The 12,371-nt window shown below is 47.4% G+C and overlaps 1 protein-coding gene across 4 annotated transcripts in view; it reads left to right on the forward strand.

The window, feature by feature from the left end:
* Positions 1–417: 417 nt before the first annotated feature.
* ZNF341 (zinc finger protein 341) overlaps positions 418–12,371 on the forward strand; it is a 64,472-nt gene continuing 52,518 nt past the window's right edge. For 2 of the 4 annotated variants that reach the window (XM_060188656.1, XM_060188654.1), the window contains exons 1-4: positions 418–621; positions 8,622–8,699; positions 9,887–9,997; positions 10,349–10,545. In XM_060188656.1, coding sequence (XP_060044639.1) covers positions 438–621; positions 8,622–8,699; positions 9,887–9,997; positions 10,349–10,545 — 570 coding nt within the window. In that variant the 5' untranslated portion in view covers positions 418–437. Of the gene's footprint in view, positions 622–8,621; positions 8,700–9,886; positions 9,998–10,348; positions 10,546–12,371 lie in introns of those variants that run through there. The other 2 variants (XM_060188655.1, XM_060188658.1) reach the window with 2 other exon arrangements.

A 12,371-nucleotide genomic window follows, 5' to 3' on the forward strand; every position in this document is an offset into this window, starting at 1 on the left:
TGAACTTGGGAGTTTGGAGCTCAGGTATGAGAATCTCTTTGCATAACCATTATATTACCTACCTACCTCTAGGCCTGAGTTTCTTTGCATAACCACTAAATTATCTACCCCTCCCCCCTTCATCTCATTTCTCAGGTCCACCTCTGACCACTGTCTAAAGTAGCTTTCCAAAGCTCAAAGAGGGGACGTAATACAGAGAGCTCCTGGCGGACATTGTGTACGGTGGAAGTAAGGTCCACGATGCAGAACTAGGTGGCGGGCTCCCGGGTAGTGTAGACACTGGTCTGGGTCACAGGCCTGCACAGGACATGTACAACCTGTGCCTAGCTTTCAGGTCCGGTGTGGCAGAGCTGGGAAGCGGCCCGGACAGCACAGGTGGGAGGCCCCTTGTGTGCGGCTGGGGCTGGGCGTCCACAGGGGATGCCTGGGCCACCCAGATGGGTCCCACGAGTCACTGCGAAGTTTGCAGGGTTAGGGATCCTGCAGGCGGCCCCCGGGCGCCCCCTGGCGGTCGCCACCCGGCCGCCGCGGCGGCTCCCACAATGCTCGCGGAGTCCTGCTTCGGCTCCCTCGGCGGCGGCGGCTCCAAGATGGCGCAGACGATCTTCGAGGCCCTGGAGGGTGAGCGGCGGCCGGGCCGGGGAGGCGGCTGTTCCACGTCGCGCCCCCTCCCGCCGCGCCCTCGCAGTGCCGGGTCCTGGGCGCGCGCCGGCCGCGGGGCGGAGGGCGCCGGGGCGGGAACAGCCGCGGGGCGGGCGGGGCGCGGACGGGAACAGCCGCGGGAGCAGAGGCCCCGGCGCGGGGGCGGTGCGACGGGACTGGAACAGCTGGGCCGAGCGGGGCTGGGGGCTGCGGGAGGCGGCCCGCGGCGGGGTGGGCGGCCTTGGGCCGGAACAGCTCGGGCGGGCGTGAGGGCCTCGGGGCGGGTGCTGGAGCTGCTTCCTGCGGGGAACAGCCCGCGGCTGGGCCCGGAGGCGAGGCTGGCCCGGCCAGGGCTGCACCGAGCAGGACCCGCGTGCAGGAGCCCTCGGCCGGCGTCCTGACCTCAAAGAACCGGGGTCGAGCGCCCACTCCGTGTCCCGTGCTGGGCTCCAGGCGCTCAGACCTGCAGACATGGGTTGTCAGCTGTATGCGTCCTCCCGGCTACAGATCTACAAAACTCAGATCAAGAAAGACTGAATGCTTGGCGGGGTGCAGTGCCAACGCTGGGTGTCAGTGCCGTGTGGTCTGCAAGTTCTAGGATGCGAGTGGTACTTTTTAAACAGCAAATACTGAGAACCTATGGGCCTCTGGGAGGAAACCTTAGTGACTCAAAATAAGATGGTTAGGGAGTTGGGCGGTAGCGCAGTGGGTTAAGCGCAGGTGGCGCAACGGCATAAGGAGCCCGGTTCGAGCCCCCGGCTCCCCACCTGCAGGGGAGTCACTTCACAGGCGGTGAAGCAGGTCTGCAGGTGTCTATCTTTCTCTCCCCCTCTCTGTCTTCCCCTCCTCTCTCCATTTTTCTCTGTCCTATCCAGCAACAATGACAGCAATGACAACAACAATAACAACAATAAAAAACAAAAAGGGCAACAAAAGGAAATAAATAAATAATTTTTTTTAAAAAAAAGATGGTTAAGGCTCTGAGGTCCCAGGTTCAATTCCCAGCACCATGATAAGCGAGAGCTGAGCAGTGCTTTGGAAAAAAAAAAAAAAATAGAGGCCGGGAATGTGGTATACAGACCTAGGAATGTTCTTGGAGTTTGTGATACCATGAGTACACCCGTAATTAGAGTGCAGACTGAAAGGAGGCCACACTGGTAGTATGTGACTGAGATGTGAGTCCTGCAGCATTGCTGGAGATACCTCTTCATTTATTAGAGGGTCAGTATTCACAGGGGGTTGTGGAGGGGCCACAGACAGGAATTGCAGAGTGAGGAGTTATAGAAAAGGTAAACAAGGGAGTCAGGCGGTAGCGCAGTGGGATAAGCGCAGATGGCATAAAGCGCAAGGACAGGCATAAGGATCCCGGTTCAAGCCCCCAGCGTAATGATCCTGGTTCGAGCCCCCCCCCCCCCCACTGCAGGGGAGTCGCTTCACAAGCGGTAAAGCAGCTGTGCAGGTGTCTCTCCCTCTCTGTCTTCCCCTCCTCTCTCCATTTCTCTCTGTCCTATCCAACAACAACGACATCAATAATAACAATAACTACAACAACAACAACAAAAACAGGGGCAAAAAAGGGTAAATAATCAATTACAGAAGCCAGACCTTCCACCTTCTGCGCCCCGTAATGTCCCTTGGTCCATGCTCCCAGAGGGCTTAAGAATAGGAAAGGGATGGGATATGGAGTTCTGGTGATGGGAAATGTGTGGAGTTGTACCCCTCTTATCCTATGGTTCTTGTCAGTGTTTCCTTTTTATAAGTAAAAATTATAAAATAAATGAAAAGAAAGGGTCAATAATAAAAGAAGATGACTTCAGTCCGTGTTCAGTGCCACAGTGTGCCACTGGGTCAGTGCTAGCTCCTTCTAGGAGGCTGATAGAAGGGGACAAGGCATACTTTCTCTGCAGGTTGCTCAGTGTTTGAGGTTTCACTGCAGAATGTATTCCTGGTCTGAGTGATAAAGAAATTAAAAGAGATACCAGTTCCCTGGACAGCATCCTGTACACCAGGCTAGGGGAAGGGCCACACAGCTGTGGGATTCAGAGCTCATTCACACATGGGAGCTGCATTTGTGGAGCTATGGAGAGATATTTTAGGATTCATAGAAGCAGCAGCTTGAGGCGAGGCTTCTGAACTTTATCTTGGAATCAGCATGAAGCTAAGAAAGACTTTCGAAATGGGTAGCAAACACAGTCTGATGTATGTTTTATGAAGTTCACCCTGGCTGCTCTGAGAACGACCCTGAGAGGGGCAGGCTAGTGAGCTGCCTTTGTTTGTCCTGCTGAGAACTCAGCCAGGGGCAGCTGTGGGACTGAAGAGGAAGTAAATCTGAGAGTCAATTGGGAGGCAGAATAGACTTGGGGGTGGGGGAGGAAGGAGAGGATTCAGGGGTGTCCTTGGGCTGTGCCCTGCTTTTATAGATGAGGATTACTGGATGTGGAACCAACTTATGGTACAAGTTCAGTTTAGACAAGCAGTGTGATTTCAATAAAAACTACACTGTAGAGCAGTTCTTGATTCACAGCAAGGTTGAGAGCAAAGTACAGAGAATTTCTATAGACTCCCTGACTTTACGCATACATAGCTTTCTCTGTTTCAGACAAAACTCAACAGAATGAAATATTTGGTATTTTTTGTTTGTTCTGTTTTGTTTGCATCCAGGGTTATCACTGGGGTTCAGTGCCAGCACTATGAATTCACTGCTCCTGGTGGCCATTTTTTCCCATTTTATTGGATAGGGCAGAGAAATTGAGAGAGGAGGGGGAGATAGAGAGGGAGAAAGAAAGAGAGACACCTGCAGATCTGCTTCACCACTTGTGAAGCTTCCCCCCTGCAGGTGGGGAGCAGAGGCTCAAACCTGTGCAGATCCTTGCACAGGTCCTTGCGCTTAATGCTATGTGTGCTTATCTGGGTGTGCCGCCTCCTACCCCCCAGAATGGTGTATTTGCTACCATGAATAAACTTAAATTGATATGATTGTATACAGCCTGTAGGTTATCTTAGGGTTCACTCTTGGTATTGTAATTATAATGGGCAATATATATTATATAATACAGAATTTTAGTTTGTTTTTGCTACCTGGGGGGTGGCACAAAAGAATTCTCAAGCATGAGATCTTAAGTTTAATCACCAACACCAGTGAGTGTGTCATGATAGTCTGGTTCTCTCTCTCTCTCATTAATTAATAAATAATACAGAGTGGACTGGGTGGTGGCATACCCAGTTGAGTGCACACATTACCATACTCAAGGACTTGAGTTCAAGTCCCTGGTCCCCACCTGCAGGGGGGAAGCTTCACAAGTGGTAAAAAGAGTGCTGCAAGGTATCTCCCCACCCATGCCTCCAGCCTCCCCCTTCCCTCTTGATTTTTCCCTATCTCTAGCCAATAAGTAAATGAATAGAATCTTTAAAAAATATAGAGTACTTTAATTTTTAAAAAATATTTATTCCCTTTTTGTTGCCCTTGTTTTTTATTGTTGTAGTTATTATTGTTGTTGTTCTTATTCATGTTGTCATTGTTGGATAGGACAGAGAGAAAAATGGAGAGAGGGGGAGAGAAAGACAGACACCTGCAGACCTGCTTCACCACTTGTGAAGAGACTCCCCTGCAGGTGGGGAGCCGGGGGCTCGAACCGGGATCCTTATGCTGGTCCTTGTGCTTTGCACGACCTGTGCTTAACCTGCTGCGCAACCACCCAGCTCCGAAGAGTACTTTAATTTTTAAAGAAGACTTATTTATTAATGAGAAAAGGAGAAAGAGAGAGAGAGAGAGAATGAACCAGAGAAATCACTCTGGCACATGAGATTCCAAGGATTGAACTGGACACCTCATGCTTGAGAGTCTAAAATTTTATTCACTCTACCATCTCCTAGGTCCCTTATATAGAATATTTTTTATTGGGAGTCGGGCTGTAGCGCAGTGGGTTAAGCGCAGGTGGCGCAAAGCACAAGGACCGGCATAAGGATCCCGGTTCGAACCCCGGCTCCCCACCTGCAGGGGAGTCGCTTCACAGGCGGTGAAGCAGGTCTGCAGGTGTCTATCTTTCTCTCCCCCTCTCTGTCTTCCCCTCCTCTCTCAATTTCTCTCTGTCCTATCCAACAACGACTACAACAATAAAACAACAAGGGCAACAAAACGGAGTAAATAAATAAAATAAATATTAAAAACAAACAAACAAAAAGAATATTTTTTATTTTGATATTTTAATTTGTTTATTAACCTGAGAGGAAGAGGATGAGAAAGAACCAGCATATCACTGTGGCACATGTGGTGCCAGGGATTGAACTCAGGATGTCATGCTTTTAGCTTCAGAGCTCTAGACACTGCACTACCTTCTGGAGTACTGTACAGAGGATTTTAGGGAGAGAGAGAGAGAGAGAGAGAGAGCCAGAGTATCATTCTGGTATATGTGATCCTGGGATTGAACTTAAGACCTCATGCATGCAAGTCTAGTGCTCTACCGCTGTACCACCTAAGGTCACAGAATTTTTTTTTTTTTTTTTTTAATTTTGGGATGGGAAAGAGAGGAAGGAGAAAGGGAGAAATAGTACCGTAGCAGCACTCCATTTTCCATGTAGCCCCCCCCAACTGTCCATGGTGCTGAAGCTGACCCCAGGGCCTAAAAAGCATGGTAGGTAAAGTATAAATGGGAAAGGAGAGGAGATTCTATACAGAACTTTTCAAAATAGAAACACTTAAGCGGTGGGCAGGAGAAGAAGACGGTAAAGAAGACTGAGAAGAAGTGGGTATAAAAGTGGAAGAGAAGGGGAGGGGAGACAGCTTGCTTGGGAGAGTTCATACTTTACCCTTGAAGAGGGACTGGTGTCTAGTTTTACTTAGTGCCACATGAGCATGCCCTGGATGGCACCAGAGGAAGCTCCCTCTCTCTGTCTCTCTATGAAATTTCTCTCTCTCTTTGGCCTCCAGGGTTATTCCAGGGGCTGGGTGCCTGCACTATGAATCCACTGTTCCTGGAAGCCATTTTCCCCATTTTATTGCCCTTGTTGTTGTCATTATTATTGTTATCATTGTTGGATAGGACAGAGAGAAATTGAGAGAGGAGGGGAGACAGAGAGAGGGAGTGAAAGACAGACACCTATAGGCCTGCTGCACTGCTTGTGAAGTGATCCCTCTACAGGTAGAGAGCTGGGGTCTCGAACCAGGATCCTTACACCAGTCCTTGAGCTTTGTGCCGTGTATGCTTAACCCACTATGCTACTTCCCAACCCCTCTCTCTGAAATTTTTAAAAAGGGGAGTGTAGGGGCCAGGAAGTGGTGCACCTGGTTAACCTCACATATTACAGTGTGCAAGGATACAGGTTTAAGCCCCTGGTTGGTCCCCACCTGCAGGGGGAAAGCATCACAAGTGGTGAAGCAGTGCTGCAGGTGTCTCTCTGTCTCTCTCCCTCTCATCTCAATTTCTCTTTGTCTCTATATATATGTGCAAAGGCTTGGTCTGGGAGCAATAGAATCAAACATACATGAGGATCCAGCTTTACAAAAGAAAAAAGGGTCGAAGACTCAGGCAGGTTGGCATTCTGGAGGCAGAGAAGGGAATGTTTCAGGAAGTATCAAGCTAAAACTGGGAGATAGCTCACCCAGTGGAATGCACACTCAACCATTTTCAAGGACCTAGGTTTGAACCTCTGGCCACCACATAGGAAAAAGGAGAAAAAAAAAAGTTTATTCAGAGCTGTAGAATCACACAGGCTCAATGGAAAAACAAAAGGAAAAAAAAATAGGCCAGATGCTGCTAGTGGGTCTTTGGTGACATGGGTAGAATAGTGGGGGAATTAACCCCACAAGAGTGAGTGGGAGGGAGCTGAGCATTAGCGCAGTGGGTTAAGTGCACGTAGTGCAAAGCGCAAGGACCAGCATAAGGATCCCGGTTTCAGCCCCCAGCTCCCCACCTGCAGGGGAGTCGCTTTACAGGCGGTGAAGCAGGTCTGCAGGTGTCTATCTTTCTCTCCCCCTCTCTGTCTTCCCCTCCTCTCTCTATTTCTCTCTGTCCTATCCAACAATGATGACAACAATAAAACAACAAGGGCAACAAAAGAGAATAAATAAATAAATAAATACATAAATAAAAAGAGTGAGTGGGAAAGATTGGGAGGTAAGCAGAGGAGATGGTCAGTACAGACTATCTTTTTAAAAAAATATTTTAATGAGAGAAAGAGACAAAGACCAGAAGACTTGTCAGGTCTGGCTTTTGGTGGGGCTGGGGATTGAACCTGGGACCTCAGAACAAGAGGGAGTGGAGGGCAGGGCTGGCCTTGTGTGGTGATGGGGGTGGGTGGGATTTGGATCCTGTTAGGCTGTGGGAATCAATTTGCACAGTACTTTGAAGCTAGGACCAGATGCCAGGGAGGAGCAGTGAGGAAATAATCAGCTTCTCAAGATCCGCTGGACAAAAAGAGCCTGGTGAGCACAAATTCAGATGGCATGATGTACAGAGCAACAGAAAGGACAAGGAAGGAATACTGTCATATTAGTGGGGTTTGTGCAGTATGAGTGGGGAAACCCCCATAATATGATCTCCAGAGCAGTGTATCATTTAGTTAAATTCAGCTATGAGCAAAAGATGCCAATTTAGCAGTGTCTTAAGAGGCCAGAAATGTTTTTTCTCATATGTGAGTCTAGAGAAAGTAAAACCGTTCTCTGGATGTTGTATGACTGTGTTTGTTCTACAGGAGTCTCAGAAGTATAGTCTTTCCTGTGTCTTTGTCCTGCAGTTGTCAGGGAATCACCCTTGTCCTCATGGTCTGGAATGGTGGCTAGAATTCCCACTATTATATTTCTGTTCTAGGATGGAAGATGGGAAAAAAAAAAGGGGGGGGGGTGACTTTGAGGCCTGGGAGGTGACTGAGTGGTAGAGTACTGGATTCACAGGCATGAAGTCCTGAGTTTGACTCCTGGCATCACATATGCCAAAGGGATGCTTTGGTGTCTCTCTTGAAATAAAGAAATCTTAAAAGTAAAGAATAGGGAGTTGGGCGGTAGTGCAGTGGGTTAAGCACATGTGGCGCAAAGCTCTAGGACTGGTGTAAGGATCCCGGTTCGAGCCCCTGGTTCCCTACCTGCAGGGGAGTCACTTCACAGGTGGTGAAGCAGGTCTGTAGGTGTCTGTCATTCTCTCCCCCTCTCTGTCTTCCCCTCCTCTCTCCATTTCTCTCTGTTCTTGTCCAACAATTACATCAGCAACAACAATAACTACAACAATAAAACAACAAGGGCAACAAAAGGTAAAATAAAAAAAAAAAAAAAAAAGAATGAAGCTCTGCTTAGAACCAGCAAAATATAGTGAGCTGCTTTGCCATATTCTTTTTTTTTTTTTTTTTTTTACCAGAGCACTGCTCAGCTCTGTGGTCCGGGGGATTGAACCTGGGATTTGACAGAGCCTCAGGTACGAGAGTCTGTTTGCATAACCATTATGCTATCTACCCCCACCCTACTTTGCCGTATTCTTGATCCAGATTTGAACCCAGACCCCACCACATTGGAGGAAGCTTTGGTGCTGTGGTCATTTTCACTCCCTCTGCCTTCTCTGTCTTCTCTGTCAGATAACAACAATAGCAAACTCTCCAGAGTTTCTGGGTTGGGGACCATGCAGATTTGGGGAGAATGTCATGTCTGCGGAGGGTGAGGAAGTTCTCTACCCTTTCCCTCCCTGCTCTGTTTCGGTATCTGTGCATCCCTTACATTTAACTAAACCTAAATTAATATCATTTGTAATGGATTAAAGACCTAATCAACCATTCTGATATGATTTAAAGAACAGATACTCTGACCGGCCTGAAGAGATACAAATAGCAAGTTTTACTTAAAAAAAATTAAAAAGGAGCTGTCAAGGAGGGACCTCAACACGTAAAGCACATGCTTCGCATGTGTGGGGTCCTGGTTCGATCCTAGCCACCACATATGACCAGGATGCTCTGGTCTCATTAAATAAATCTCTCTCTCTCCCTTTTTTTGAAAAAAGAAAGAAAACTACTCAGAAGGTGCCACAGAACACCTTATAGCCATTGGCCAGAACTTAGATATTCTGCTGCAAGAACAGGTGGGAAGTTCAGTATTTATGCTGTAGCCATGTGTGTTTTGTTCGGCTTTGTTTTAATTGCCACCAGGATTATTATTGAAGCTTGGTGCCTGCAAGATGAATCTACTGCTCCTGGTAACCATTCTCTCTTTCTCTTTCTTCTTCTAATTCTTCTTCTTCTTCTTCTTTTTTGAGAGATAGAAATTGAAAGGAGGGGCTCAGGTGGTAGCGCAGTGGGTTAAGCGCACGTGGTAAAAAGCGTGGGGACCAGAGGAATGCTCCCGGTTCCAGCCCCCGGCCCCCCACCTGCAGGGGAGTTGCTTCACAGGCGGTGAAGCAGGTCTGCAGGTGTCTATCTTTCTCTCCCCTTCTCTGTCTTCCCCTCCTCTCTCTATTTCTCTCTGTCCTATCCAACAATAATGACATAAATAATGATAATAATAACCACAGTGATGGTAAAACAATCAGGGTAACAAAAGGGAAAAAATGGCCTCCAGGAGCAGTGGATTCTTGGTGCAGGCACCCAGCCCCGGCAATAACCCTGGAGGCAAAAAAAAAAAAAAGAAAGAAAGAAATTGAAAGGAGAGGAAGACAGGGAGACATCTACAGCACTGCTTCACTTCTTGTGAAGCTTCCTTCTTGCAGGTGGGGACATGGGGCTTGAATCCAGGTCTTTGTGCATGGAGAAGTGTCCCCTCTACTTGGTATACTACTACTTGGCCCTGCTGTATATATATATTTATATATCTCCAGGGCTATTGCTGGGGCTTGGTGCCTGCACTATGAATCCACTGCTCCTGGAGGCAGTTTTTCCCATTTTGTTTCCCTTGTTGTTGGACAGAACACAGAGAAATTGAGAGAGGAGGGGAAGACAGGTGAAGAGAAAACTAGATACCTACAAACCTGCTTCATCACTTGTGAAGCAACCCCCCTGCAGGTGGGGGGCTGGGGGCTCAAACCTGGATCCTTGAGCTGGTCCTTGTGCTTTGGGTCATGCGCTACCACTGTGCTACCACCCAGCCCCCAAGGGGCCATTTTTTAACCCCAAGTTCTGAATTATATCAGGGAACATACAAGTATTTTTACACTGTGGCCTTGCGTCTGGCTTGAAGGGTAGCATTAGAACAGAATGCTGGACCTGTCTTTTGAAGAGGTTGCATTTCTTTTCTTTTCTTTTTCTTTTTTTTTTTCTTCTTTCTTTTCTCCAGGAATGGACAATCAGACTGTGCTAGCTGTCCAGTCACTGTTGGATGGCCAAGGGCCAGTCCCTGACCCAACAGGCCAGGGTGTCAACGCACCCCCTGCTATTCCGCCACTGGGTGAGTATCTGCTTGGATTCACTTTTCTGTAAAATGGGAATTGTAGTCCTACTTTCTAGAAATCTTGAGAATACTAGGGATTTGGTCTCAACTTATAAGGAATTCAATTTTCTTGTGATTTGCACAAGATGGAACATTTTTCCCTCTTAAGTCCTGATGGACTTTTGGGGTGGGCATCTGAGACTGAGACTCCTCTCTTGTGCCCTCAATTTGTAACTGAGGATGGCTCATCTAGCCCCCTACTTTCATTAGCAAATCTGATTTCTCTCTGTAATGTGTCCTCATGTGTTCTTTCTGTTTTTCATTTCCCACATCCCGGGCACTCTGTGGGTACGAAAACCACCCCCCCAGACGATGAGGATGTGTTTCTCTGCGGGAAGTGTAAGAAGCAGTTTAACTCGCTGCCAGCGTTTATGACCCACAAGCGTGAGCAGTGCCAGGGGAATCCTCCACCCTTGGCCACAGTCTCACTCGCCACCAATAGCATCTACACACCTTCAGTAGCCCCTGCCGCAGTCCCGCAGGCCCCACCTTCTGCCAACCGCCAGGTATCTATTGCATCGCTTGTCTACTTCTCCATTTAGTGCATCTTTATTTATTTATTTATTTATTTTTGCACACCCACTATATTTCAGGCAGTGTATGGGCACCAGGGATACAATGATGGACAAACAGACCAAGTCACTAGTCTTACAAAGCTGGGTGAGAAATATCTTTTCACCCAAGCAAACTTCACAAGATGTGGGCCTTTTCAGGTTCTTGAACACAGAGAGGTCAGGGATGCCAAGACAGCTGTGGAAGATTTTGCCTTTCTGCGTATAGTACTTGGGAAATGTGTCTAGGAAGAGGTGACATTTGAGCATAAACCTGAGGCAGTGAGGAAATGAATCTTGCAGTCAGTGTGGGAGAGAGGATGCCAAGAGGAGGGAGCAGCAAGTACAGAGGCCCTGAGGCAGGAATGTGTTGGGTTTACTTAGGAACAGCAAGGAGATGGAAGTGGCCAGAGCTGAGTGAGTTTAGGAGCAGTTGGGACAGTACTAGGGGAGCTCCATGGGTGTTGAAGTAGTGTGGTGTTACCTCTTCTCTGTCTCTGTCTGTTCCCCTCTCTTTCTCAAAAAATAAAGAATGAAAAATTAGGTTCAAATTAGAAACACACTCTCCCCCCTTCTGCCACAAATAGAAATAGGGAAGGAGAAACAGGGAGAGAAGGAAAGATAACATAATACTGCTTCTTCGCTTGTGAAGTTTCCCCTAGTGCAGTGCTGGTGCTCCCATGTGTGCTGAGGGCACATCCCAGCCTCCCCGCCAAAAGAATCTTCATAATGGGGCTTAGCATGTCTCAGAATGCCAAGTCAAGGAGCGGAATTTCTCCCTGGCTTCCTCTTGTCTCCTTATTCCTTTGAAATAGTCATCCACTATGTAGACATAATTTTTATCATCAGAATAAAACCATCCACACACACCCCATCCTCCCATCAATAGAACAGAGAGGTTGAAACATTTCAAGTTTCTTCAGATGTCTTGCGCAGAGCTTAGTCCTTTTTTTTTTTTCTTTACTTTTTGCTTGTGAGTTTTTGTGAGTAGAAAATATTCTCTCCCACTTGTTATTTTTCAACTAAAGGGGAGAAGAAAATTCCTTCAGTTTAGGCATATAGCAACCCAGGAGGTGGCAGAGTTGCTAGAGCTCTAAACTTAGAAATGTGACGTCAAGTTCAGTCCCTGAGAAAGTAGCCTACCTGACAGTGAGGCTGCTTAAACACACACATGACTCAGGTTTGAGCTCAGCCCCACCCACTGTGTGTCTTTCCCTCTTTTGTTTCTCCATCTTTGTCTGTCTCTCTTGATTAAAAAAAGAAAAGAAAAAAAGTTTATTTAGTAAACTGAGAGAAAACTGAGAGAGAACTAGACAATCGCTTTGGCTCATGTAATGCCGGAGATTGAACTTGGGACCCCATGCTTTTATGTCCAGAGCTCCAGCCACTGCATCACCTGCTGAGTCACTCTCTTTTTTCTTAATTCTTAATTTTTCATTTATTTATTTTGGATAGAAAAAGAAATTGAGGGGGAGAGGGAGTTTGAGAGGGAGGGAGAGACACATGCAGACTTCTTTCTCTGTTTCTTGTCTGCAGGTGGGGACTAGGGGCTTTGAACCTGGATACTTGTGTACTGTAACATGCACAAAGGAGCCACCACTCAGAACCTTAAATTTTTGTTTCTTAATCCAGAGAATTTAGAACCTTAGAGCCTCAGGCATGGAAGTCTTTTGCATAACTACTATATTATCATTTCAGTCCTCTTTTTTTTTTTTTTGCCAGAGCACTGCTCAGCTCTGGCTTATGGCGGTATGGTGGTGTGGGGGGATTGAACCTGGGAC

The sequence above is a fragment of the Erinaceus europaeus genome, chromosome 1, assembly GCF_950295315.1.
Source record: "Erinaceus europaeus chromosome 1, mEriEur2.1, whole genome shotgun sequence".
In the NCBI taxonomy this organism is placed as follows: Eukaryota; Metazoa; Chordata; class Mammalia; order Eulipotyphla; family Erinaceidae; genus Erinaceus; species Erinaceus europaeus.